Source organism: Sinohyriopsis cumingii, chromosome 2 (genome assembly GCF_028554795.1).
Source record: "Sinohyriopsis cumingii isolate HCF-2022 chromosome 2, ASM2855479v2, whole genome shotgun sequence".
Taxonomy (NCBI): Eukaryota; Metazoa; Mollusca; class Bivalvia; order Unionida; family Unionidae; genus Sinohyriopsis; species Sinohyriopsis cumingii.
The window spans coordinates 27,225,073-27,252,666 of record NC_142962.1 but is presented as its reverse complement, the minus strand read 5'-3'; the positions used below and the strand labels follow the sequence as shown (position 1 = coordinate 27,252,666).

The 27,594-nt window shown below is 37.2% G+C and overlaps 1 protein-coding gene across 1 annotated transcript; it reads right to left on the bottom strand.

Annotated features, from left to right (window-relative positions):
- Positions 1-2,643: 2,643 nt before the first annotated feature.
- Positions 2,644-27,594, bottom strand: LOC149804521 (uncharacterized). Its single transcript, XM_089941043.1, has 3 exons — positions 25,571-27,594; positions 11,590-11,655; positions 2,644-11,276 (listed from the first exon to the last, which is right to left on the bottom strand). The coding sequence occupies exons 2-3, from the start codon at positions 11,609-11,611 to the stop codon at positions 8,596-8,598; spliced, it is 2,703 nt and encodes a 900-aa protein (XP_089797169.1). The 5' UTR covers positions 11,612-11,655; positions 25,571-27,594; the 3' UTR covers positions 2,644-8,595.

Below are 27,594 nucleotides of genomic sequence, written 5' to 3'. Positions count from 1 at the left end.
TTTTTACAAAAGTTTTATATGTCGCATAATCTTTATTAAATTAGTCCCAGCTCGCCATTGTCCAATGTCTAGTCCTCCATTCAAACCACTGTGAAAAACTAATATGGATATAAAGTAAAAGAAAAAACAATGAACAAATTATCATTAAAAACGGGCAAAGAAAGAAAAATCTAACATATGCGCTCAAACATTATGCTGACATCTAATAGGTACTATCTTTGATTTCCATATTGATATTATAACTTAAATAAAGAAGACTAGTACATCACAGTTTAATAACGACTAGAATGAAACTTGAAAAGGGAATAAAACAAGTAAAAGTTTGCTTTAGAAAGGCCGTCATTATCTACTCGTTTGCATGCACACAAACTACACCCACCCCGTGGTAATAGATGCATCAAACAGAAGGAAACCTTAAAGTTGAATGATTTCAAATATATTATGATTCAAGTTACAGATTTGAAGTTTCATGATCCTATTGTTTGGAAAATATTATTGACATGTGTTTTTGATATTTCTTCCTTATTCACGTTTCGGACTTTTTCACCTATTTGAAGATCGACAATATGTATTAATTAAAACCGACCTCTCCTCAATCTAGTTTAGTCTCAGTTACATGCCATAGACGTGTGTTTGGATTATCTTTCTCACAATTACAAATTGATATTCACCTCTCCTCAATCTATTAAGTCACTGTAATTGTGTTAGAGCTTCCATTGTGGGCGTCATTATTAGTAGCAATACTAGTAATGTTATTATTATTGTTGATGTTTATGCATATTATTATTATTCCAAAACGTGTAGTTTCATTTCAAACACGGAACATCATTCATGCTTGGCTCTAACAGAAACATGGCTAAAAAAAAAAAAAAAAAAAACAAAAAAAAAAAAAAAAAAAAAAAAAAAAAAAACATTGGGTGATGAGCCAAAGTGTGGATCTAACACCCTTCTGTTACTCCATAAAGTCGTTCTCACGTCACTTTCGTAGAGGAGGAATTGCTGTCATCTCAAATAACTCGATAATTCCCAGTCTTAACTATACAAGAAGTTTAAATTTCGAACACACAACGTTTTACCTGGTCCAGACATCACTCGTAACGGAACAAAGGTCAGTCCATTTTTTCTGCCTCTACCGTCATCCTCCTAGTCGAACAACAAGGTGATTGAATCTCTCTTTTTGGAGCAGTTTCCTAACCTCCTGGAGTATGGAAATTCGATAGGCGGTAACCTGGTTATTCTTGGAGATTTCAACTTTCACTTTGACTGTCCATACACATAAAAAAAATCCCGTATTCTATTCACATTGTCAATTTCAAACAGCTTGCCAACCCATCCATAACCATGGTCACATTTTAGACCGATTCTTCATTCACCTGATGATAATATACAGTCTTCACTGGTGTTCCACAAACTGGCATCAGATCGCTCTGTGTCATATGCCATCCGAACATATAAGTACCAAACCCTCCATCTCAGCTACTAAGAGAAACCTATCTATGATAAACAGAACCCAACTAACATGACATCCAAGCAACCCTAACAACTTCGTTACCTCTTACAGGAGTGCAACTTGACAATTGCTATAGGTTATTGCATTTGTATGGGAAAATATAAACGAGTATTTCGGAAAATACTGCACGACCATGCGGAATACAGTATTTTTCAGAAAAAAAAATGAGTTCATTTTTCCCCATATTTCAAAAAGGAAGTTTCGTTTTGGTCTACTTAAAATTGAAATTTAGAGTCACATTGTGAATGAATGCACAAGGAATTTGTTTCTCTATTGATAAAAATGTGCATAAATGTAAGTATATTTATTACCATTCTTATTAACGGCAAAAGAAAACATGCTTATGCCCTGCCACTTGCATCTCTCTGTTGAAGCGACCCCAGCTGCAATGCTATGAGATTTATCATACAGTGTATCCTCTATTGCTAGCCTAACATTGTATCAAAATAGTTTCACGGCGAAAACTGAAAAGCAGTGACACTATAATTACCCAGAATTTGTTTGCAATATTTTTCCTTTTGGAATACTAGAGCGGAATCTTTTGGAATTAATTTCAGCCATTTTGTAAATCTTTGGGTCTGTCGTTAATGCAATTGTATTCAATATCTTCTCCTGACGCTTAAGATTTTTGAAGTTAATTTCTTTCTTGGTTCGGTTTCACCTTGAGAAACCGACCAGAGATATACAAAAATAAGAAATTAATAAAAAAAATTCGAAGTGCCCCGCAAATTTAAACAAATAAGAGAACTAATTTTAAAATATAGGGACAAAACAGATTTATGGAAAATAGAAATAAGTACAAGTCACGCTTGGATTAGGGAGGAGGTTACCAAAAATATAAAATGTAGAGTAGAGCAGGACAACCCCCCCGGTGGGGGGGGGGGAGTTATTTTGGACAAAACTTGGAAAAATTGGGACAAAATAAGATCTGTCAAAACACAAAGTATGATTTTTAAATACCTGCACAACGTCTGGCTAACAGGCGAAAAAGCAATCAAACGTCGTATGATCAGGATAATGCCGAAATGCCATTTATGTAAAACAGCGAACTTCACCAAACTACATACGATTGCCCAATATGATAAAACTAAACATAACAGGATAAAGTTAATAATGGAAATATGCAAAAAATGTAAGTATAACAAAAATAGCATTTTATTCATAGATGTAGACTACGAAAACAAACTCGTTATAAAAATTATAGACTATATAGTAACTACGATGATATCCTGTGGACAGGTGATAAATATTTTTAAATAAGATACGTGTTACAAATAAGGATATTAACCACAATAAGAACTCAATACATCTTACGACGAACAGATACTTACCGTCAGGCTGATATAACGCAATTTATGTTGGAATTGGGGGAGAGAGGGGGAGGGAGGAATCGGAATTACAGACCGAAGGGTCGAGTAGCGCAAATGCGAGCCGATGCCATACCCATACCCCCTCCTCTCACCCCACAAGAGCCATATTTCAAAGAAAATTTTAAATTATATTTCAAATATATATATTTTAAAAAAAACATAATTTTTATATATTTTTTTTTAAAAAGAAAAGAGAAAAAAGGAATAAAAAGGAAAGATTTTTGTTTTTTGTTTATGTCACATGGCGCTACGCGAAGTGGACAGACCCATGAAGGAGTCTTTGAAAACACCCCATGTAGAACGTAAACAGACAAAACAGAGACACAAATACATACTGTACAACGCTTAGTTTAAAACCCTACTACCTTCTTCTATATCTTAAAAGCCATACAGCTCCCGCACTGTATGGTTGACCACTATACAAAAATGTGGTCTCATTTAACAATTTTGAATCTTTCGATAAAGAATAATCAGATAAACTAAATAAAGGTGGCCTAACTCGACCCAGGAGAAACACATAGAGAATAAAGAAGTGTGGACCTTGGATCGAGCGTAACCTACCTATCAACATCTTTAAAAACTATTACGAGGAACGACACATATTATCACTCGAATAATACAATAGGAAGCATTTTTTTTTAAACAAAATCTAAATAGTACACCGTTCCATCGTCAAAATTCGAAAATCATAAAACCAATTGAAAGATAAAATATAATATATCATAACGGATCTTAAATCCAAATTAGGAAGAAATACAACTGGGAAAGACATTTGATTTATACTTGCTGTCTCAAACATACAGAAAAGATAGCATACACAGAATATAGCACCACTACATATAGCAAACACTGAGACCTAGGCGACCTATAGCAAAGGTCACAAAATTTCAAGGGAAGGAACTTCGAGCAAGGTGAGGGAAACCAGGCTCGGACGAACAACCCTTTAGATAACACTAAGGAAATATAAATACCCCATCAAAAATTCTAAAAACTAAATTTTTTAAATAAAATTTTGTATTAAATAAAAGATACAACACATCTGAGGGGGAAACACACAAACATCAAAGACTTTTATTTTTCGGAAATGGGTGGGTGGGTTAATTTCTGGTGCCCCCCCCCCCAAGAAAAAAAAAAAAAAATTCGCAATGTAACAAAAAAAAATATATTATCGTATTTTATCAGAATCAGTGACAGGTTATGTCCTGTCTTCACCGTAATAATTTATTATTCAATTACTGCGTATAATTAGTATTTAGCTGGTTTATTATTAGTAGTAATGTTTAGTTTTCAGTTAAAAGATATGTGTAAATAAAGTACGACTCAACCTGTACGTTCTGGACAAAAGACGGAGGACACTAGGTACACTAGCATCTGATGTATACATAAAAGGGCACTGACTTCGTGCCGATCTTCAGATGAATCAGATGAGACCGTTTTTAAGCCTAGCAACAAAGAAAGATAAAAGAAAATGAAACAGACAGGAGAATGAACATTAGGAGGAACTTCGGAGTTTGAATATTACGGATGGAAATCGGTCCTTGGAATAGTTGAGAGGAGATAGGATGAGAAACTTTTCACAAGTCTTAAAGGATATTATTTTGTACAATAAAGAGGCCCCTTGGAGCTTCACAAGTCTTAAAGGATATTATTGTGTACCCTAAAGAGACCCCTTGGTGTTTACTTAAATAATCAGCCAGCAGAGCAAGTACAAAAATATTTGTAATGTCAAGATATTTTATCTTGTTTGACATACACTCAAAGCATAAAATAAAAATACCAAGGATATATGTGGTTTTTTTATTGTTTTTTTTTTTAATGGGATTCCGTACATTTCGCTATAAAATATGAAAATGTTTAATAAAACGTGCAGTTTTGCAATTGCGATCTAATGAAGTTGCACAGATAGTTTATGCTAACACCCATACTACATGGAACTAATTGTACATTTTAGGTTATTTGATTTTATTTTAATTTGCTTTGATTGTTTTAGGTTTTTCGTGTAAACCGTAAGTATATAAAGAAATGGTGTTTTGTTTGGCTGCTAATTTGTGTCAAACCGTCATACGTATCTGTGATATTACGACAATGATTTTTCAAGTACAGTTTTGAGGTTCAAAATTTTTCTAAAAAGATTTTTTATGATTGTTTTGATGTAACACCCCGGTGTTGTAAAATAATTAGGACCGAACATTTTCCGCTCTTACTGTGTTTTGATTATATAAATCATTGTGGAAAGAGCTGAATTTGCCACAGAAAGTTTCTTTTACAAATCAATAATGATTATTAAATTTAATATTGAAAATAAATATAAAACGTTTATCAGTTATGCAGGCTTCCAAGCCGGTTGCAATTGATGTGAGATTTTCTGCCATACCTGGGTCGGGAGTGCATTGCAACAACGTTGGATTTACCATTAAAAATCTATTTCAATTAATCAGCATATCGATTTATCGGATAATTAAAATAGAAATATAATTTTAGAATCCGCTACAAATAGGATATGTCTCAACCACCAAAATCTCCAAAAATACACAAAACACACAAGTCTGAAAATGCAGTGCAATCATCCACATGATTAACAGTCCCTTAAACAACAACAACAACAACTTACAACAGAACCCCACCACAACCTATATTTGATACTTCCAATCAAGTCCAACTTCTACATAAGTAATTTCAGCGATTCCCAACTGCACTGTCTCTATGTTCCAATCACCAGGGACACCACCAGAACCACCAAAATCATCCCGTACCATCAGTATCAACAGTAGCACCATTGTCTCCCATAGTTGTGGATTCAGAGGAAGCCATATTTCGATCCAATAAATGCGTTACCACCTTCCCACTTGATGGCACCATACCAGTGTCATCAACAACAAAGCCATCATAAGGAGGAGGAAATGCAGTCGTAAGTCAAGAGAAAGGTCAACTAGGAGGAAGATTAGACATTCCCGTAATGAAAACATCACCCACCGAAAAGCGTTCAATGAAGGTACGGGCACGAACTAAGTTAATTGCAACCTCCAAAACTGGAGAAACGAGCAGCCAAGTACTACATAACGGAGCAACGTAAAGACGTGAAAATCCAAACCAATAAGCCTTCAGTTGAAAAAGAACCCTTTGCCTCCCTAAATCAGGCCTGGTTTAACACGACTTTAAATATTTCATTTTGAGTTTAAATTAGAATATTAATGTACGATATTATTCCACAGTAATCAGCTAGAGTATGATAGCCCTATCTCTCAATCATTCTGAATATTTACAAACCTTATCTTCAGCAACCTATTACGTTAGCTAGAAAAGGCGCAAGTTTACCAACATGGCAACCTAGATGTGTAAATGGTGGTCCTACTAAGAATCACTAGGCCCAGTCGTTAAGATAACAATTTGATTACACATTAACTATAAGATAGCTACACAAGTCTCCAAATAAGCGTGTATATATATATATATATATATATATATATATATATATATATATATATATATATATATATATATATATATATATATATATATATATGGTGGTCTAGAACCCAAGATCATAAGGCCCAGCTGTAACAAGGCGGCAACTTTAACTACTAGACCAAAGATGACTGAGCCCTAAAATCTAGTATTATATAAGGTGTAAAATTTCCATATCATCAGGCCCCTGCGCACAAGGGGGAATATAATATTATAATTTATTTAGGACCCTTAAACATGGCCCATATGGATTATTGCGACTCAAACCGGCCGATCAATTATCAAATTTATAAGGATTTTAAAAGCCCAAACCCATCAGGCCCAGCTGCACAAGTTGGCTAACTTTGGATTAAAGCAAACCTCAATTTTATAGCTATGTTTACAAAACTATTATATTTGCCACTGAAGATAACTAGCGACTACTGCTTTCTACTTACAATATTTCCTCTCGTGCCATAGAGATTCCATCATTCCAAATTCCGGCGAGACGGGAAATTTCATTTTTGGAACAACTGGGACCCCCAAAAAATTGACACTCATGGAAACGTACAGTCTGTCCATCATTCTATATTCATTCATTCCCCTCAGGGACCAGACTTCGAACCGATAACATCAGAGCTCTTGCTGCGAAAGAGGGTAGGTTTTTACCCGTGACTGTCATCGTGCTGCCAAGTGCAGCCCGTGAATACCCAACCACTCGTCAACACAAGGAAGTATAGAGGCAGGACTGGATGCACGTGGCAGCATGCAACAGCACATGACCAACCTACATCCTCCCCCCAGAGTCAAGGAGTCCTACCAAGATACCTGGGGAGGCAGCCATTCTGAGAAGAAGGGGCGCCACGTGGGGATTATAGGGAAGGAAACCAGCCGGTATTGAGCTTGGGGACCTATGTGAACACCTGGGATGCACCAACTCGGGAAAAAAGGGGAAGAATTTCAGTTGAAACTTGCGTCCTAGACTTGAGAATAGAGACCATTGGTGTGCAGCATCCTAGGAAGAATACCGTTCAAGAGTATCCAGTCAGTTCCTAGGATTGATGTAAAGTGAAAACTCTGGAGCAGATCATCCTGCCCGAGAACACTAGTAGCAGAAACAGTAGCATACTGGTCAAAGTAGCCTGACTAAATGGGGTTTTCTTTTTGACCTATTCGAAAACCCCTTTAGACTACACGTTATGGTACTCAAATTTGACTCTTTATACACCGCCGTCAAATTAAAACTAACAGTATTTATATGCATTATGTAAAAGTAAATGAGTAAAATTGACTCACAGATGGGGTTATGTTTTTGGAATTTATGTAACCTTTGTATTCAAAATTCTAAATTTAATGTATATGTAAATGATATTTTGTAATTATAATTGATTGACCTAATTGCATAAGTGGCTAATACAATACTGGCATTAGGGACCGCGCATTAGGAAATCTGAGAGTGATTTGACATATAGTTGACATATAGGTATGACCTTCGCGTTTCAGCTTTCCTGAGCCCGTTTTTGGGTTTCCGGTCGAGTCCTGTACCGCCTTTGCCTCTCTCAGACATTAAACATACGAGTATGTGGGCCGATTCCCACTAGTCTAGTATCCAAATGCCCCGACGAACGTTTATGCACGGAACCAGGGTGGCGCCATGGGTGTGGTGCTAATCCTCACTGGGCGTCTTATGCGATGCATAATACTGCAACTAAACAGATGAGTGTGTGTTTGGTTGTGATACCACATTCATCTCATATTCAAACAATGTCGAATGGGGCTCCTTCCCCTTAAACTAGACAGAACAGCAAACTTTGCATAAATGCGTTCGGGAGCGTGACTCTAATTTCCTCGTCTACGATATATTATCCCAAAAAGTGGGAATTAACCAGACATGCATGTCTGAATGGGCGCAAACTACAAAAGCGATAAAGTGTACTACAGTGGCGTCACCAGGGGGATGCGGAGGGTGTGGACCGCACTGGGTGAATATCAGCGGGACTGACACCAAAATGACTGTCTATACAATTTTTGCATTTTTGTACTGGGAGGTCCATGGGTGTGACACCTAGAGTTATCGCACATGACTGTCTATGGAACGACCCGATAACATAACTTTAGAAGGATCCAGCAATGGGCATTTTAGACAGACAGACAGACAGACAGATAGATAGATAGATAGATAGATAGATAGATAGATAGATAGATAAATAGATAGATAAATAGATAGATAGATAGATAGATAGATAGATAGATAGATAGATAGATAGATAGTTAAAGAAGCCAGTTTTCACTTCTTTCTCTAAGAACACATGCTCTGCAAAAGTCATAGGACCGGTTGCCTGATCCCCATTTCTGCTCTCCAACTCTGCTCTTTGCACGTTTGATCACTTCCTCTGGTGTGTACGAATATTCTGGGTCTGGATGATATATATAAAAGTTCGCCTTCTTTAGGTTCACTTTCGTTTCGTCTTCAAAGACTGTTCTTTTGGCGAACATATGTTTTGTTCCATAATGAACGACCTTAATTTTCTCATGCCTGGGGTTGACTTCTGTCAGGATACCTTGGTGCCAGATGCAATAGTATTTGAACTCCACGATGTGTCCCGGAATGAATTCTTCCCACGATCTAACGGGTTCCATATACATTTGCCCCCTCTCTTTTCTAGATATATTATTTAAAGACACAATTCGAGGAGCCTGCTGAATCGAAGTTTGGTTCCGGTTTTCATCTGGCGTGTCTAGAAGAAGGCTCAATTCTGTTCCCCTCAAAACAAAGTGAATATCTTTACTCTGGGTGTCAACCTTTGCCCAGTGTACCAGGTGGCTCGAGTTGTTGTAGACTGGATGAAATTTTTGTTCACCCAATCTCTTCCTTGCTCTCTCGACAACAATATATCCTGGATTTGTGCAATACTCCTGAAAACTGACTTTACGAAGATTGTTTCCTGCTAAGTCGATAGAAACGTTCTCTTCAACTACTGTCCGTTTTGCTAATAAACTTCTTACAGCATAGTGAATCACATTCATCCAACATTTCTTATTACTGGGGGTTTTCACTATGGACACCAGTACAGCTCTGTGACGTATGCCCCAATAGAAAAAGGATATAATGTCCCCTTCGTCTAATTCAGATGGGCTGTTGATGACTTGTTCCTTGTCCTTCAATGTTATTTCCTCTATCAAATGGCACGAATTTCTATATAACTTGCTGTACTTTTTTTCTCCAATTTTCTTCCTAGCGCGGTCTATAATTTTCGTCCTACTGTATCGGTGGGCAGGATGATAATGATAAATGTACACATTTTCGACTGACAGATCAAAACTGAAGATCTCCTCTCTCACTTCGGGTATATCAAATGGTCCTTGGTATGCATAATGGACGACTTTGGTTGTCAACTCTCTTGCAGTATCAGTGGAGTGAACTTCTGTACAAACCCCATTGTGCCAGTGTCCATGATAGCTAAACTGTATTGGATCACCGCCCCTGACCTCCGACTTTACCTTGATCCAGGTTTTGCCGATCAATGGTGTTGAAGAAGAACGGTTGGCCAATTGATCTGTGGAAATCTTATGTGGAAAATCCGCTAAATCAAATGACGGGTACTTACCATGACCATGGGTTGAGACGGTATCAAAGCTCTCATTTACTTTGGCCCAATGGCAAAAATGACACGAACGATTGGTCAAGACTCCAAATTTTCTTTCACCGACTCTCTGCCTCGCTCTTCTAACTACCTCCTCAGGCGGATATACTGTGCAGCTAGAATAGTCTAGCTTGAAAATTTCCATTTCATTCAAGTCAATTTCAAGCTCCTCCTCCATAATTTCTCTTTTTGAAAACAGCGACTGTAGGCCATAGTGAACCACATGGACCTTCCCAAGTTTGCAGCCAATACGATAATCCACCGACGAAACAACTGCTTCGTGCAGCATATTCCAGTATCGATACTGAATGACGTCTCCCTCTTGAAAGTCCCATATATCCTGCATTCGTGTTTTATCCCCTCTGAATGGAGATTTAGCAGTTTTATAAACTTTGTTGCTTCCCCACACTATGGCGAACGACAGGATAGAAAGTGGCACGAGTATTCCAGCTAAAAGTCCATTACCAGTGATGAAAAGGCCAGCTAGAATGCTGGCAATCGTTGGAACGCAAAAGAGGATAAAAGAGTACCAACTGCTTCTAACTTCAAAGTTGTAACAACGTTTGCATATTTGACCTTTCTTAAACTTATTGTGTAATATTGTATGTTTTACAATGTTTCTTATTAAGTACACAATTAGAGCCACTCCTGGAATTGCGGTAGCCCCTAGATTCATTCTAAGTGTATGCCTGCCTAAATTTTCCACTACGTTCGCAACATCATCTGCTGTGATACCAACAAACTGCATGATAAGTTTCGCAATCTTTGACCCAGCTCCAAGCAGAAAGTCGACTAAATTTTTCAGTATCTCCATAGCTCTTTCAACCTGACAACTAAATTCTTCTCCCGTAATGCACCATGTACAAAAATGTTCACAATTAAGGAAAGGCAGAGAATATTCAGGATCATGTTCCAATGCCTTTTGAGCGCGATCCAGTACCTGGTTTGGCTGAAATCTAGGATATCTGTATCGAACTATATATAATTCGTCCAATCTAAGATCTCGTGTTTCGCTTGTTTCTCGAATCTTCAGATTCGCATCATATGGAGTGGTGTAATAATGTAGTAAAGTCATAACAGCACTGTGGTCGGTTCCGTTCACACAAATCACGTCTTTGACAATAGAATGGTGTGTGTATAAATACTTCTGGTTTTTGCCAAGGTATCGCATAAATGATCGGCCGCCTTGACAAATATGATCTCCGGGTTTTAGTTGTTTGAAGGAAACCAGTCGAACTTTCTCTGAACAGTAGGCACATCCTGTTGGTGTCGGCAAGAGGTTTAGCTGTGCTTCATCTTCCGGCATGGCTATAAGGAAAGGAATTGTGGGTTAATGCGGCCAATATTTAAGTCTCTTACAGAGAGACACAAAACTAGATATATACACCAAGATATTAAGTAAGCAACACAGTCAATGTCTTGATACAAGTGCAATATCAAATTCGAAAGAAACTTGAACAATTATTTGGAGAAGAAAAAAAACCTTCACTAAAAGGTCAAATTTAGCATATCAGTTTAACAAGTGATCTAGCTAGCAACTATCTGTGGGCGTTTTCTGGCAATTGAGGACAGGCATGATATGTGCGTGCAACTGGATCAGTAATACGAAATGAAAACATACCTTTGTCAAGCACGTTCCCCATTCTTTGTTATCAGTAGGAAACAACCAATAATTTTTCCTTGGTCTCTGAAATAATAATAATAATAATAATAATAATAATAATAATAATTAAAAAAATGATGATGATGTTGAGGAGAAAGATGGCTTATCTGCTAATCAGTAAGATGTTATTCCGATCTGCTTGTATATAAAGAAAGAATCCAGTGTGAATGACTTTGATATGCAACATGAAAGTAAACACTTTTATCTCACTCGGGGAGCCTGGAATGTCTGGACCTCGACTTCCTCGTGAGGATCATATTGAAGGAAAATTCAACAAGCTCATCGCCTTCTGTTAAAAGATGTGTTGCCGAAATTGGTCTGAATTAGACATTTCGACCCGGACAATAAAATCGTCACCACTGTCATAAAATGGAATCTGGATTCGATAAATTCGTTCATTTAAGTTTTAATCGAAATAAACTGGAAAAACATATTGCATGGAAGTCTGGGATTCAATTTAATATCAGTAAATGATATATCCTACGGATAAGAACATAATTAACTCAAAGGCTGGGAAAAGAAAGAGGCTCCATTAGGAAATGTGTGAGTGTGTCTTTGTGATCATGATTTTTAACGTAGCTTTAACAATGTTTCAGTCATATCGCTACGATGTATGCAGTGTGGCAGTTTATAATGATGTCTAGCACTGTGGCATCATGCCGCAGACATGTAGCGTGATGCCCCATCCAGTCACATTAATCTGACACCATACTGATCAGTCCTAACACTAACCGCTTAATGTCGAGCGCCCAGCGAGGCAGCTGTTAGTACCATTTTTGTAAATCTTTGATATGACTCGACCGGTGATGGAACCCACGACCTCCTCTTCCGAGGCGGACGCTCTAACCACTAGGCCACCGAAGCGGTCTTATTAGGAAATAAAAGACGAAAAAAGGACATTCTGGAAAGTGTTCCTTGCCGTCATTCAAGAGAAACGTCTGCGATAATACAATGGAGAAAAGTAAGAGTACAGCATTTTCACAGGTGTGCAGAAAGAAAATCAGAAAGGGGCGAAAGCCAATCCGTGAGATGTTTATAAAAGAAACAACCGCTCAGTGCAATCATGTTGATGGCTTTAACATGAAGAAGTTAAAAATAAAGAAACTGCTGATGGAAATGCAACACCATGCACTCTTGGTAACAAGGTAATGGAACAAGTGCAAAATCAAGACCTATCGCAATTTTGTAGATGTCCAGACCTAAAAATCACAAAGTTAATTACCTTATCAGTGTCGCAGTAACCAAGTGTGAGTACAAGACTTGCCACAAATATCTGGTAATATGGGCAGACAAGCAACAATTTGTATGAACGTAGAGGATTAAAAAAAGAAGTTGAAAACACATGGGTGGAAAGCATGTGGACCTCACCTCCGTGCCGACCACAAGACACGGTCTAAAAAGCAAGATATAGTGCTGGCCGAGCTTTAACTTTCACGTCGAGTACAAGATACTGTAAAGAAGGCAAAACATGGTCCAACTTTAACTTCCATGTCGAGTATAAATCACAGTATTGAAAGCAAGACGTTGTCTTAACAGAACATCACATTTTCCATGAAGAAAAGATACAGTAGAGAAGACATACTGTTGGTGAAACTTAAACTTCCATAGCGACTTTAAGATAGTGCATAGACGACAAGGCATAGAGCTGATGGAACTTTAAATTTCATGTCGAGTACAAGATTCAATAGAGAAGACAAGACAGGTAAAGGCGGAACTTCAAGTTCCATGTCGAGTGCAAGATACAATATACAAGGAAAGTCATAGTACTGGTTGGCAAAACGAGAAGCACCAAATGGACATCAATACCAGTGAATGTGCGAGTCGAACGCAAAGAACAAGTTAAATGGCGAAAGAAAAGGCAGAAGGCACTTTAGTGGCGTTAACATTTCACCAACTCGCTTATGCACAGTCTTCTAACTTCTTCAGGAACGTAAACATTCATGTTCAGGATAAGTATGCCACGTAGACCTTTACATACGTTTGAACTGAGAATATGTTCCGTAAAACAAACAGTTACTGCTTTCACAGCAACAGAATCTGCACCTTGATTTTCTAGTTTTTCCCAGAACATTAGTTTCAAAAGTTAGATATCATGATATAAGGTGATATTTTATTTTCAGTTTCAAATTAACGAGTTTGATTTGAAAACTTAAATCCCGGAAAGATATTAAGATAGTGAATTCAGTACTCTACATGATTTCAAACAGAATTTTTCTACATAGCACCAACAATATATTATCAACTAATGGCACCAGATCTTCTCTGAATATGAAAAAGAAAAAGTTCTCTGTCCCAACTGGATGCAGGCCATGTATTCTGAAATTATGTTCAGTGTTTTAATCAAGCATACTGTCCTAAAAGTCTCTATCCATGTATATTCAATTGGTTTAAAACTAAAGTTGTGTCATTTAGGTTTTTCATTAATGTAGGTCTTCGAAATGTATGCCATATATTTATTTGAAATGTATCCGACATAGGTAGGTCTGAGCTTGGTGTGAATATCATCATCGTAAGGGCAATTGGTAATGAATAATTCAACATAGATAGTTGGGGGATGGTACTCTGATTGCGAAGAAATGGCTAAAAAAATATGGAACTCGTGATGTCCCATTTCTTTCATTTAACTAGCATTGCACCATTTTGCAGTGAGTGTGTGAAAGAATAACGTATAATATAAACAATTCCATACCATTTTGCCCACACACTTTGATGAAGTATATATCAATATGGAGTATGTATGTGGTGAATATGAAATGCCTCAAACACCTACGAATAATTCATTTAGTGGCAAGGAGAAGTGGATTTTAAAAAAACCTGAAGAAACTGAGCATGGGTTCTTATACTACACATACTATTTGCAAATAAAATGGAGTCTAGCAGTCCTGAACAACCTTGACATTAGTTCCTAAAAACAGGTACGAAGACCTGTTTTTGCCATAAGCAGTAATAATAATAATAATAATAATAATAATGATGACATACCACTAATCTCAAAGATTACGATGTTCCACACAATGAAAAGTTAAATATTCTTGTTCTCTGTTGATGTGTCTTTTTGTACACGCCGAATGAAAATTGTAGGCAGTGGTACAGGTCGATTGGATTCGTACGGGATGGAAGAAGACGCTCCCATCACCACGACTCTCCCAGCTATGGGTAAAATAGTGTGATGATAACACAGCATCACTGGGCGGAAGTCTTCCTCGATGAAGGCAACGGCCAGGGCGGAATGGCTGCAAGATTTGCTCAACGACCATGTGCTCATGGCCAGGGCGAGCCTCACTATATCAGTGGATTTCGGCAATGTCATCCAGTCTGGAGAGGGATGAGCTCTGCCAGGCTGCATCTTGCTCTTGACACATCGCATGAAGACAACTAGCAATTCCTCAATACCGGATCGGTTGCAGCCCGGGTCAACAATGTCTGCACCTTCCGCTACACATCAGGACGGAGGTGACAAGTATGCTACTCTAGCCCCCACTACCAAGATCCGTGGGAGAGACAACATCATCGGTACATGGAACGTTATAACACTGAGGGCTGTGGGAAAGTTGAAAGAACTTACACATGAGTTGGAGAGGTACAACTGGAACATAACTGGTCTCTTCAAAGTGCACTGAAACAAAAATTGGCAAAATAACAACAGACGAAGGGCATACGCTCTACTTTAGCGGAAGACGGGACAATCACAATCATGGCGTTGAATATTTTGTCCACAGGGGTATTGTGATCATCATTATGAGTTCCTGCCCAGTCTGAAGCAGGCACATTACAATCCGCCTGAGGACGACTCCCTTCAACATTACAATCATACAGGCCTATGCACCACATCTAACTATGATGACAACGAACTGGAGCATTTTTACAACCAGTTACAAGATGTCACTTACAACTCATCCAAAAAGTACATTCTGTTTGTACAAGGAGGTTGGAATGCAAAGGTGGGAGTTGATTCACAGACAAACTGGCATTAAGCATATTTTGACCCTTCGGCAATGCAGAAGCAAATAAAAGAACACTCAGGCTCTTGGAGTTTGCTGCCTACAACAATGTCGTGTTAGCCAACACGTTCGGCCCTCACAAAGCATCTAGAAGATGGACCTGGCACAGTCCAGATGAAAAACATCACAACCAGATTGACTATATGTTGGTGAAAAAAAACGATTCTTCACAGGACTGCATATCGCCAGAACACGAAGTTTTCCAATGAGCAGATATCAAAAGTGAACATGATTTATTAATGAAAACGTTTCGCCTCCACCTGAAAATGATCGAAAAGCCTTACCAACCAAGAATCAGATTTGCCCTTGAAAAATTGAAAAATCCAAACGTCACAGAAACCCTCCAAGCAATGATAGGTGGTAAATGTGCACCTTTCATAACCCTGGACAGCCAAGACACCGATCTCGAGTCCTTGACAATCACATTCAAAACAGCTGTGACTAGCACAGCTAGCTAGATCAGTGCCATATATCGGCGAACAAAGAAACCTTGGGTCACAACAAATGTCATTGAACTATGTGACAAAAGAAGAGACCCGAAAAAGGGAAAAAGAAATCATGAAGCAGCCAGAAAATAGAGAGAGATAAACAATATGATCAAGACGAAGCATGAAAAAGTCAAAAGAAACCTGGATAGAAAGACGATCCTGCAAAATGAAAGACAGTCTGAGTAGAAATGATAGCCAAATGGCATATCAACTGGTCAAAAATCTCACAACCCACTATCACGGAATTGTATAAATCCTTCTATTCATTAAATACATGTACTCGGGATTCGTTTTATGTTTACAACAATACCCGATGGTGATTTATGTATATTGTTCAATATTTCGAAATAGTGAGTTCGGTTTATCCATCCTTTTCCGCACATGGGAAGTGCTTTCAATGGAAAAACCGAATGCTTCCAGCGCACAGACAATATATGACGACTTCGTCTGTGTATAAATGCCTCACCGTAACATTAAATCTTCACATTACGGAACGTCTTGTCAGCGAGCGGTCTACCTTAAGGACTTGCACATCTTCAGCTGTAGAGGTCTGTGAATTATAAATTTCTTGTGTAGAAGATATAACTTTTATACTACCACATTTATTTTTTTATGTTTGCTATGTAGTTTCGGTTTATGTAGTGTAATGCAAATATTTTATATTCTGGTTTGTGACTTAGGAAGGGATTTATATTAACGATATAAAGCTGCACTTTTTAAGAAACGTTAAGTACTGTAGAATTCTTATCGGGCATGGTTAGGTTTACTTCCGAACCTGTTTGCTGTTTCGTAATTATTCTGCCAATAATGTAATCTATATAAATTACCGTATACAACGTCATTGCATTTTATCGTATGTGCCCGTTTGATGCATATTACACGGTGTTAGATGTATTTTGAGCTGACCCGAGTGATAACGGAATGACCAGAGTGATCGGACTGACCCGAATGAATGGAGTCATCGGAGTGACAGGGGACCGGATCGATCGGAGTTATCGTAGAGATCGGTGTCGACGTGGTGCCCGCTGCAGAGCTAACCCAAGAAGTCGACTATAGCAGCTGTGAAGCTGAGCCATAACAGCTGTAGTGCTGAATACAGTGTTGCTGGTCGAATAGCAGGTGATCGGGCGTTACTAACCGAGATTGATGGGCGCTGATTGCTTGATTGACCAACCTGAAATACTGTCGACTTGACTGGCCAGTGTGACTGGTAGCCGAGTGTGCTGGTGACGGCGTGTGTAACTCCATACAAGTCTTTTAGCCGTGGGCTAATTTTTGGGGTTGTAAAGCCCAGATTGTTTTGGGGACTGTAAAGATAATTTGTATATCTGTCCCTTTTGTTTACATAATTTCACTACTACATTTTGTTTTTCTATTTGAGTAAAACATATTGTTCCTTCGTTGTGAAATCACTGTGAATCATCCACCCCCTGTGATTGTATTGTGTAAAGTCATTTATTTGCATTTTCATTATTAAGTCCGTGCGTTTTATGTTAATTGTTCCAATATTTGGATCATATACACGCACATATTAGTCATAATTAATTGCTTATTCAAGTCGTTCGTTATTAAACATTGTATTTGTATCACCATCAAAACTGTTCTTTTTCAAATCCGAAATCCCACCTGGTTATCTTGTCACAAATGGTGTCAGAAGTGGGATCATTTCGGATTTAGCAGAGCAATGAAATTATTGTTTCATTATTCTTGTATGATAATTGTGTCTTTCAAACGAACTTGCCAAGACAGCGAGGGCAAGTAGATTTATAACATTACTTTATTTTTTGTACACATTTTATGTTTTTGTTGCCTTTCGAGAAGGAAAATACTGTTTTTTGAAATTATAGTAATTACGCATTTTTGCATAATACTGGTCATATCAGATTTTTGAAATGTCATCAATGAAAGAACTTGTAAAACTGGAGAAACAGTGTGGATACGAGGGGGAGTCCCTTATGAATGTTATTCGTAAAGAACATGTTTGGGAAAGAGGTCACTGAATAAAGCAGAGGGAAATCGAAAGGGAGAAATTAGAAAAAGAAAGGGAAGCCAAAAAGGAGTTGATAGAATTAGAAAAGCATGCCGATGAGGAGAAGATATAATTGGAGAAGGGGAAGATAGATTTAGAAAAACAGACCGAAAAGGAAAGGATAGAATGGGAGAGGGAAGCAGAGAGGGAGAAGATAGAATTGGAGAAGGAGAAGATAGAGTTTCCAATACATTTCCAAGTTAGACCTTACCAAGGGATAGTCGCAGATACCAATCGCTGATAATGACCCCGAGTTAACGTCATTCGCGACTCCCAAAGGTCTTTATCAATTTAAAGCCATACCTTTAGGTTTAGTCAACGCCGGTGCGTCGTGCGTTCGTCTCATGCGCAAACTGTTAAACGATATGGAAAAACGTCGACAGTTTTGTAGATGATATCTTTGTTTATACATATACCTGGGATGAAGGGCCCCGAGTGGCCGAATGGTCTAAAGCGCTCTCCGTCACGGATCACTGCCATCTCACCTCTGTAGCTCGACTAATGTGGATATATGAGAAAGCTTGCCGGTAGCTTCTCGTGGGTCGGTGGTTCTTTCTGGGGTTATCCCGGGTTCTTCCTCCACCATTAATACTGACCGTCATTTATAGCCTATTTTGTTCTGAAAAATGGCGTTAAACCCTATAACAACAACCTGGGATGAATATGTTAAGGTATTAAGGGATCTGTTCGATAGACTTCAAACTGCCAATCTTACAGCTAGGCCCACCAAATGTAGTATAGGATATTTTAACCTAGAATATTTGAGACATCTTGTTAAGTGCACTAGGCCAGTTCAAACCTCAGCCAGATAAAATAGGAGCAATCAGAGATGCACCTAGACCAGAAACTAAGAAACAAGTAAGATCTTTCCTAGGTTTGATTGGGTTTTACAGGAAATTTGTATCAAATTTTCGGCTATTGCCAGCCCATTAACAGATTTGACTAGGAAAGAGCAATCGATTAAAGTTTCCTGGGGGTTTGTGTCAGGAAAAAGCGTTTAACGCTTTAAAACAGAAACTGGTTAGTGCACAAATCTTAAAGTTGCCAGAATTAAGCAAAACGTTTGTGCTGAGAACTGATGCGTCCGATACGGATCTTGGGGCTGTTTTGCTTCAGGAGCAAGAGGGGATGAAATTGACCATTTCTAATGCAAGTAGGAAATTGCTCTCTATGGAGCAAAACTACTCCGTGAGTGAGAAGAAGTGCCTAGCAAAAGTTTGGGAGAAAGGAAAATTCCATACGTACCTTTTCGGGAGGGAGTTTACCTTACAAACGGACCGTCAGCCGCTCTTGTACGTGAACAAGGCAAAGCAAGCCAACGCAAAATTGATGCGTTGGGCGTTATCTTTGCAACCGCATAGTTTCCGAATCTAGGCGATTCGAGGGTCAGAAAATGTGGGTGATGATGTTTTAAGTAGGTTGTAATTAGCAGATCATTTTCGTTCAGTATTCAAAATTGAATGTTTAACAATTGTTCATGTTCACATTCTGTGCTTTTTCTAAAAGTGCTATCACTTTTTAAAGGGGGAGGTATTGTCACGGAATTGAATAAATAGTTTTATTTATTAGATACATGTACTCGTGCTTAGCTTTTTGTGTACAACGATACCCGAAGGTGATTAATGTATATTGTTCAATATTTCGAAATAGTCAGTTCGGTTCATCCCATGCCGCACGTGCGAAGTGCTTTCAATGGGGAAAAACATAATGCTTCCAGCGCACAGACAATATATAACGACTTCGTCTGTGTATAAATGCCTCAGCGTGAGATTAAATCTTCACATTACGGAACGTCTTGTCAGCGAGCGGTCTACTTTGAAGACTTGCACATCTTCAGCTGTACAGGTATGTGAATTATAAATTTTTTGTGTAGAAGTTATAACTTTTATACTACCACGTTTATATTTGTGTGTTTGTGATGTAGCTTCGGTTTATGTAGTGTAATGCAAATATTTTCTATTCTGGTTCCAGTCAGTTGTTATGAGCTTCATGGGAAGCGATGTAGGTCAGAAGAAAGGATTCTAAGATTTCATCAAGTCATCCTTGCAAATTCAACCAGATTCTGTGTGTTGGGAAGACCTAGCACAGAACCTCTCCACCTCGAACAGATTTACTATTCCCCTTCATACTGGAGCTACAACGTTTGAACTAATGAGACTTGCAGAGGCGGTGCAGAGGCGGTGCAGAAGAACAAGCAGGGTAAATCGCAGAAATGCAGCACGTCCTACCCTGATCACGCAATCACAAACGGCATCTCCTGTGCAATGTGTCACAAACGGTTTAGACAACAAATTGGTCTGATGAGCCAATCGCGAACTCACAGAAACTAAACCACTTGGGAATGTCATGGTCATCTCGAAGGACGAACATCATCATTAAATAATGCTTAACAGAGATTATAAAATTCGGAAAACACAATCTAAGATCCAACAAATATTTTTCACATATCGTGCATTACATGTATTTATCAGTTGCTTGTAAACTTTACTCCTGGAAATGCAATAATGAGGTATACATTTTTGTTTTTCATGATGAGAAAAGAACACAACAAAAGATAACTACATTCATCGCCTGTTTTGTTTTTGCGAACGAGAGGGAAAGAATATTGATTTACAGTTATAAACTTAATTAAGGGTTTTGATTTATTTTTTATAATCAGAATTAGATGTTCTTTAAATCCAAACTAGTTTAAATAACACGCAATTAGACCTTTTAGATGGCGCTTTTCAGTAAAATGGATTCGTCCGGCCATTAGATAACTTCCCATTTATGCGAAATACATGACCCAAGTACCTGTATGCATTCACAACATCAACATACCCATTTGTGTATCTTAAATTTGTATCTGAGATAGTTTCTGAACATTATTTTTCATTTTCTCTGTATTTGTTGTACGTTTCTAACATCTACAAGACATATAAAGGGTACATTGCATGTGTGCATGACTATCTGTCACCAGCGTGTAAAAGCAACATAACATTTTTACCTCTGTACAAAATCAGCATGTTTAGATAGTATTGCACAGCCTCTAAACCCATTTACAAATAAAAATGATTCAATGGCATTAGGTGATAAGGTGACCAATAATGGAGATAAATTCTCCCTTTGCCTTACACCTTCTTCACTTAAGAACAAAAACGGACAGTCATTATTTACACATCACATTATTTCATATAACATCAAAACTCTTTTCTTGATACATACATACATAGATACATAAACAGATAGCTACCTACCTATATACATACCTAGATACATGCATGCATACATATATACTTTGTAATATATGTCTATATATTGTGCTAAACTTTTGTCCACCATTGTAGACTGTAAGGGTTATTTGCAAACAGCATATTGCATAACGAACTTCTGCTCATGATTGTAGATTATACTTGTAAAAATGATTATTTGCAAGCATGTTTACTTGGATTTGATGTCATGTCCTTTTTTTATTCTTGAAAATGATATTTGTCTTTCCTAATTTAAAAATTTAGAATGTTTCTAGAAAGCGAACTTAATGAATTTGATGGGTAAATGACCTACATCCTGGCATCTTATTGTGCCTTATATATATATATATATATATATATATATATATATATATATATATATATATATATATATATATATATATATATATATATATAAATTATTAATTTCCATCTTAGCATCGGTTTTTTTGAGGAATCAACTTCAGCTGTATTTAGTTATTATTACAAAGGAATTATTATTCAAATTATTCATGGAAATTGCAAAATGCTTATTAACTATTCGACAAAAACACTTTTGTGGGAATATTGTAAATTCATTCAAGGCCATTGTGGATCATATCAATGTGATACATAAAAACTGTTGATACATCAAACTAATCAAGGCTACTGGTCCAACATCACATTCAGGGCTAATGGAATTTATTCAGACACTATAATTTGTGAATTGTGATGATTATTTGGAATTTTGTTCACAATACTGTTAGTTCCTCTTAAACTGTCATTTTATAAATTAGAGAATGAAATTATATGTTGGCTTTTATGAAACATATTGGCTTTGGTTTTTCTGTTACTTTGTTTAAGACCATATTGTCGTAACAACATACATACATACATACATACATACATACATACATATTAATTGCAATGCCAGTAGCTGGTAAAGGAAAGTAACATTTCCATTGGTCAGGACGTTACCACATGAGCAAAATGAATTGTGTTTATTTCTATATTTACTGTAAGGAAAACTATTTTTCTAAGAATACCCACTTCTATAAATAGTCAAGTGTACAGCATAAGATAAACACTGCCAGTGAAGGCAGACAGGAAGTAAGCATTAAAGGAAAAGAACATTCTTACAGTTTAAAAACATAATTGAATAAATCTAATCTGAAACACTAAAGCAACCAATATTTCTCATCTTTTATGAAGAAAATCATTCTTTCTTGAACATAAACAACAAATGTGTTACATTCTTTCCAATGTATCTTCAAATGTAGCATTGTCTGCTCAAGACTCTTTAGCAATACTATCTCATGCAACTGTAAATGTTCAAATGACCCCTACAAACCCAAACAGTACTACTCAAGAAAATGTTCAAATGACCCCTACAAACCCAAGCAGTACAAATCAAGTAAATGTTAGTACTGAATCTGCTCAAAATCCCCTACAAGCACTGTCACATAATACAATGAATTATATGACGGGTTTCATTACACAAGCCACCTGTCATTTCAGTAACTGCACCTTCCAATTTAGTTCCAGCTAAAAAGTGCAAACAAGTTAAGGAAATACATGATTAACAAGTTAAGTGCCCTATCTCAACTATCAAGGCTAGAATAATAATTTACAAAACATCATGTACAACTCCTGGTTTTTATTATATTGCAATTTCCAATGAATAATTATAGACAAATTAAGAAAATGCATAACAAATAGTTAGATAAAAGTATAAATATTAATGTAGTAAATACATGAATATGTCCTACAATTATTTCATTTTTATAGTGATATTACATTGCTGTATTGTAATTATTGTTACACTATACTCAATAACAATAAACAAAAAATTCAACAAATTAAATTGTCTTGCTGTTTTGAACCCCAGAGTTACAAACTCATAACTTCTTCCACCAAGAACATTCTATATCAGCCTCTGTTTGCATCTGTCCTTTTGTGTGTCTATTTTCTACACTGATGTCACACATTTCATGAGGGATCAGGTTATGAACGATTGTCACTAAATAAATCATGGAATAACTAGAGAGATAAAATAAGTACTCGATTATTTTATAACTGTGTGTGTATGCGTATGTTTGAACTAACAAAACTGATCACACACTTTATATAACCTAACCTCATACACCTACACGTATTAGTCCAACCAGTTACACCGCTCTGGTGGCCTAGTGGTTAGAGCGTCCGCCTCGGATGCGGGAGGTCGTGGGATCGATCCCCGGTCGAGTCATACCAAAGCCTTACAAAAATGGTACTAACAGCTGCCTCGCTAGGCACTCAGCATTAAGAGGTTAGTGTTAGGACTGGTCGGCCTGGTGTCAGGATAATGTGACTGGGTCATGCTACACGTCTGCGGCATGATGCCCCAGTGCTAGACATCACTATAAACTGTCACACTGCAGACATCATAGCGATATGACTGAAAAATTGTTAAAGCTACGTTAAAAATCCAAATCACACATACACAAAATCGCACACACCAGCCTGTTTATAAACACGAAAAAAGTTTTTGAAGAGCGAAATTAGATCACTCACGTGTCAGAACAGTGATGAATCTGCCAAATAAGATTCAGTGAGTCTACGAACGCATACATTCTTACAGCCATGACATCCTGACTTTAAATATTGAGCTCTCGCTTTGAATACACGTGTCCATTAAGGCAAAATATGAAAATCATGGTAGCATTGGTCAAATTCCTTACATGGGCTTCCATTGGTTGAAGGACTGGTATTATGATGACCTTATTGCGATCAAGCAGGACAATTCCAACTGCTATAAATAGCTACATAACAGAAAACCCCAAAGATGCATTACTACACTCAATGAAGATTTTTGTTTTTTTAATGATGCAAACAAAATAACATAACGAATAATTGAAATTTCAATTATAAGAGTTTAACGTTGCTTTTTCTGAGTGTATCGTGGTATAAACTGTCAGCTGCCGACTCACACAGCTTACATAACGCTCTTCGGGTGTTATATGCCGTGTGAGAAGGCAACTGACAGTTGATACCACGGTAAACTCAGAAAAAACATTAAACTCTTAATTGGTTTCGGTTTTCCTGTCACTTTGTCTAAGACCATATTGTCGTAACAACATACATACATGCATGCATACATACATACATACATACATAACTGAAACATAAATAAAATGTAAACTAAATTTTCAAAGATAACATTTATTTGCACGTTATGATTTTGAACTCTATAAGAAGCAATCTGTTTCTGTGTCTGAAAGATATCCTTCTTCGAATCCTTACCCCAAATAAAGATGTTCCTCCTGGCATCATTACCCGAACAAAAAACAATACCAATAGTGTCTGTACGAGTTGACTGAGTCGACTCATGACCATGAAGTATTGTATTTATGATGATGCCCAATACATTCATAATAAAATGAAAGTAGTTATCGACTCTCAGGTTTATTCGAATTCAGTAAATTACATTACCGTCGTCAAGCTGAATTTAATGGCGACGATTTCCACATGTCAGAAAAGAAAAAGCATTTGTGCTGTTCCAAGAGACCTGGGGTTGTTGTCGGCAATGGTTGGTCTGGATAAATAAATCAGTTTTTGAGATGCTAAAATTGGTGTGGATACAAATGGATCATCATATCTAAAATTAGATAGCAATGTTTCGCTAACAAGCGTTCCACTGAATGCCCTGCCTCGCCTGTGAACGGCTTCATGACACAACTTATGACAGACGATACAATACTCTTTGGTATAGCGTATCAGGTTATAACTTTAGACGGGCAAGACAGTTGGTCTTTGAACTTGCACATCGGGTTACAAACTTTCGACATATGTTAATATTCTACTAACCGCTACAGCTAAATACAGCCTCTTTAATGATGAAAACTACGGCGTACAGACTCCCTAACATTGCACCTCAAGATTACTGAGGCCGCAGCCGCCGAAAAGGTTATACGTAATTCACGCCTTTCCCAGACGAAACAGTACCAGCAGGTAATAATCTGAAAGGTATGTTGGTGCCATATTGTTGGCGATCCGATCACTCGTCCTTCTGCAAGCTTCTACCAAATGGTTTAAACATAAACCGTACCATTGATGGCAAACTATTTCCGCGCCTCCCACCCCCAAAACAAGGTTTTCATCAATAAAGCAACATTAACAACAACAACAATTAATAATAATAATAATAATAATAATAACAAACAATCTACTCACCTATACTGTATCAAGCATAGTTTGCTCAATATTCAATGTTCAGCCAGCTATCTGTCCAGTGACAGGTGTCAAGGCCGTCTAGCAATCAGCTGGGAAAAATCCAGAGAGGTTATCATGGGGTTCAGAAAAGACCTTCTCGAAAGAATGTTAAAAAGAAAAACAATAATCACAAACAAATACAAGGGTACTAGTTGTAAATTTACAACCCTGCAATTTTAGCAGTAACTGTAACATAAAAGCCAGGAGTAAAAGTAGTTAAATCTGAAAAGAGCTTGTATATATATTGTAAACACTTAACCCGACCTTAAATATTGATTTTACTTGAACTTATGTCTGACGTTTTTACTAAATACAAACATACTCTCATAGACTCCATGGTGAAACACGTATATGGGCTTAGCCGCAAGCGATATGATACGAAAAAAGGATGAGTTTCATTTTTTATTGAAATGTCTGTAATACATGGACTATAGATGCAGGTATATACCTAAATATTATTGGAGATATCCAATTATTGCCACTGCTTTCTGTAATTATGAGTGGATGATACGAAATTTCATCAATTATACTTTTATATTCTTTAAACTTCGTGGTGAACTATTAAAGTCAGCAACATAATCATTAAATAAATTCATTGAACATTTAATAAATGGTACGCTTTCTCAACCAGCCATATTAGCTACTACAACATTTCATAAAAGGTACGCTTTCTGTACCAGCCTCAATTAACACCTTAATATTGTTTTTAAAAATACACTTTCTAAACAGGTATTATTTAACACCATACTATTTAAAAAATAACACTCTTTCTCAGCCAGCCTTAATCAACTACGATATCATTTAATAAACGGTAGGCTTTCTCTACCAGCCTTAATCAACTACGATATCATTTAATAAACGGTACGCTTTCTCTACCAGCCTCAGTTAAGCACTATAAAATTTATGATATATTTAGCCTTTGCTGCTTCAACTGCTTCGGTTTCTAATAAAGAATACACATTTCGTTGTTTTTTACTATCGTTATTTTTCTTCTCTCATCACTATGTTAGCGAGCTCGTTTGCAGTAATTTAAACCGATTCACGAATCATAATAATACAGATTTTTCACGCATAAAGTTGAAAGTTTTGACTATGACTCATAGTATTGCTTTTTTATATAATACTGTGTGATTTGAAGATGCTGATTGATATCGTAAATTATTAAATATAGATCAGCCATTATTTCCCTTTGGTGTCAATTAACATTGTATATTTGTATTTTGAATACGGTCGATAGGCTAATATGCAATGACGATTCTATATAATTCTTGCCAAGAATCTAAAAATTAAATTTTATAAACGGAAACCATTTTTCTATTGCCGCCTCTTGATTCGAAAAAGGCATTATATATATATATATATATATATATATATATATATATATATATATATATATATATATATATATATATATATATATATATCTGTGTGTGCGTGTGTGCGTGCGTGCGTGTGTACTGTCCTTTGTTAAAGATGTACTATTAGACTATTATGTATAGATAAGTCACCGTTGAATAGTAGCCTTTAATTAATCTTTCATTAATAACGGCTTTTTGAGTCCCTTTTGGTCGCCCCCCACTCAAGAAAAGTTTTAAATCTAAGTAGGACACGGCATAAAGGTGCTGTAACTAGTACGCATGTATAGCTAATATAATTTCGTATGGCAATACATTGGGGCCCTAGCGTTAAAACAGATCAATGTTTTAGGCCTTTGAGAAAGTTGTTGTTGTTGTGGGGTTTAACGCCATTTTTCAGCACACGATTGGCTATGTATGGCGGCCAGTATTAATGGTGGAGGAAGAACCCGGGGAAAACCCAGTGAAGAACCACCAACCCACGAGAAGCTACTGGCAAGCTTTCTCACATACCCACATTGGTCGAATCCTAGACTCGAACCCACTCAGACAGAGATGAGATGGTAGTGATCCATAACGGAGAGCGCTTTAAACTTTAAACCACTCGGCCACTCGGGGCCCCTCTTTGAG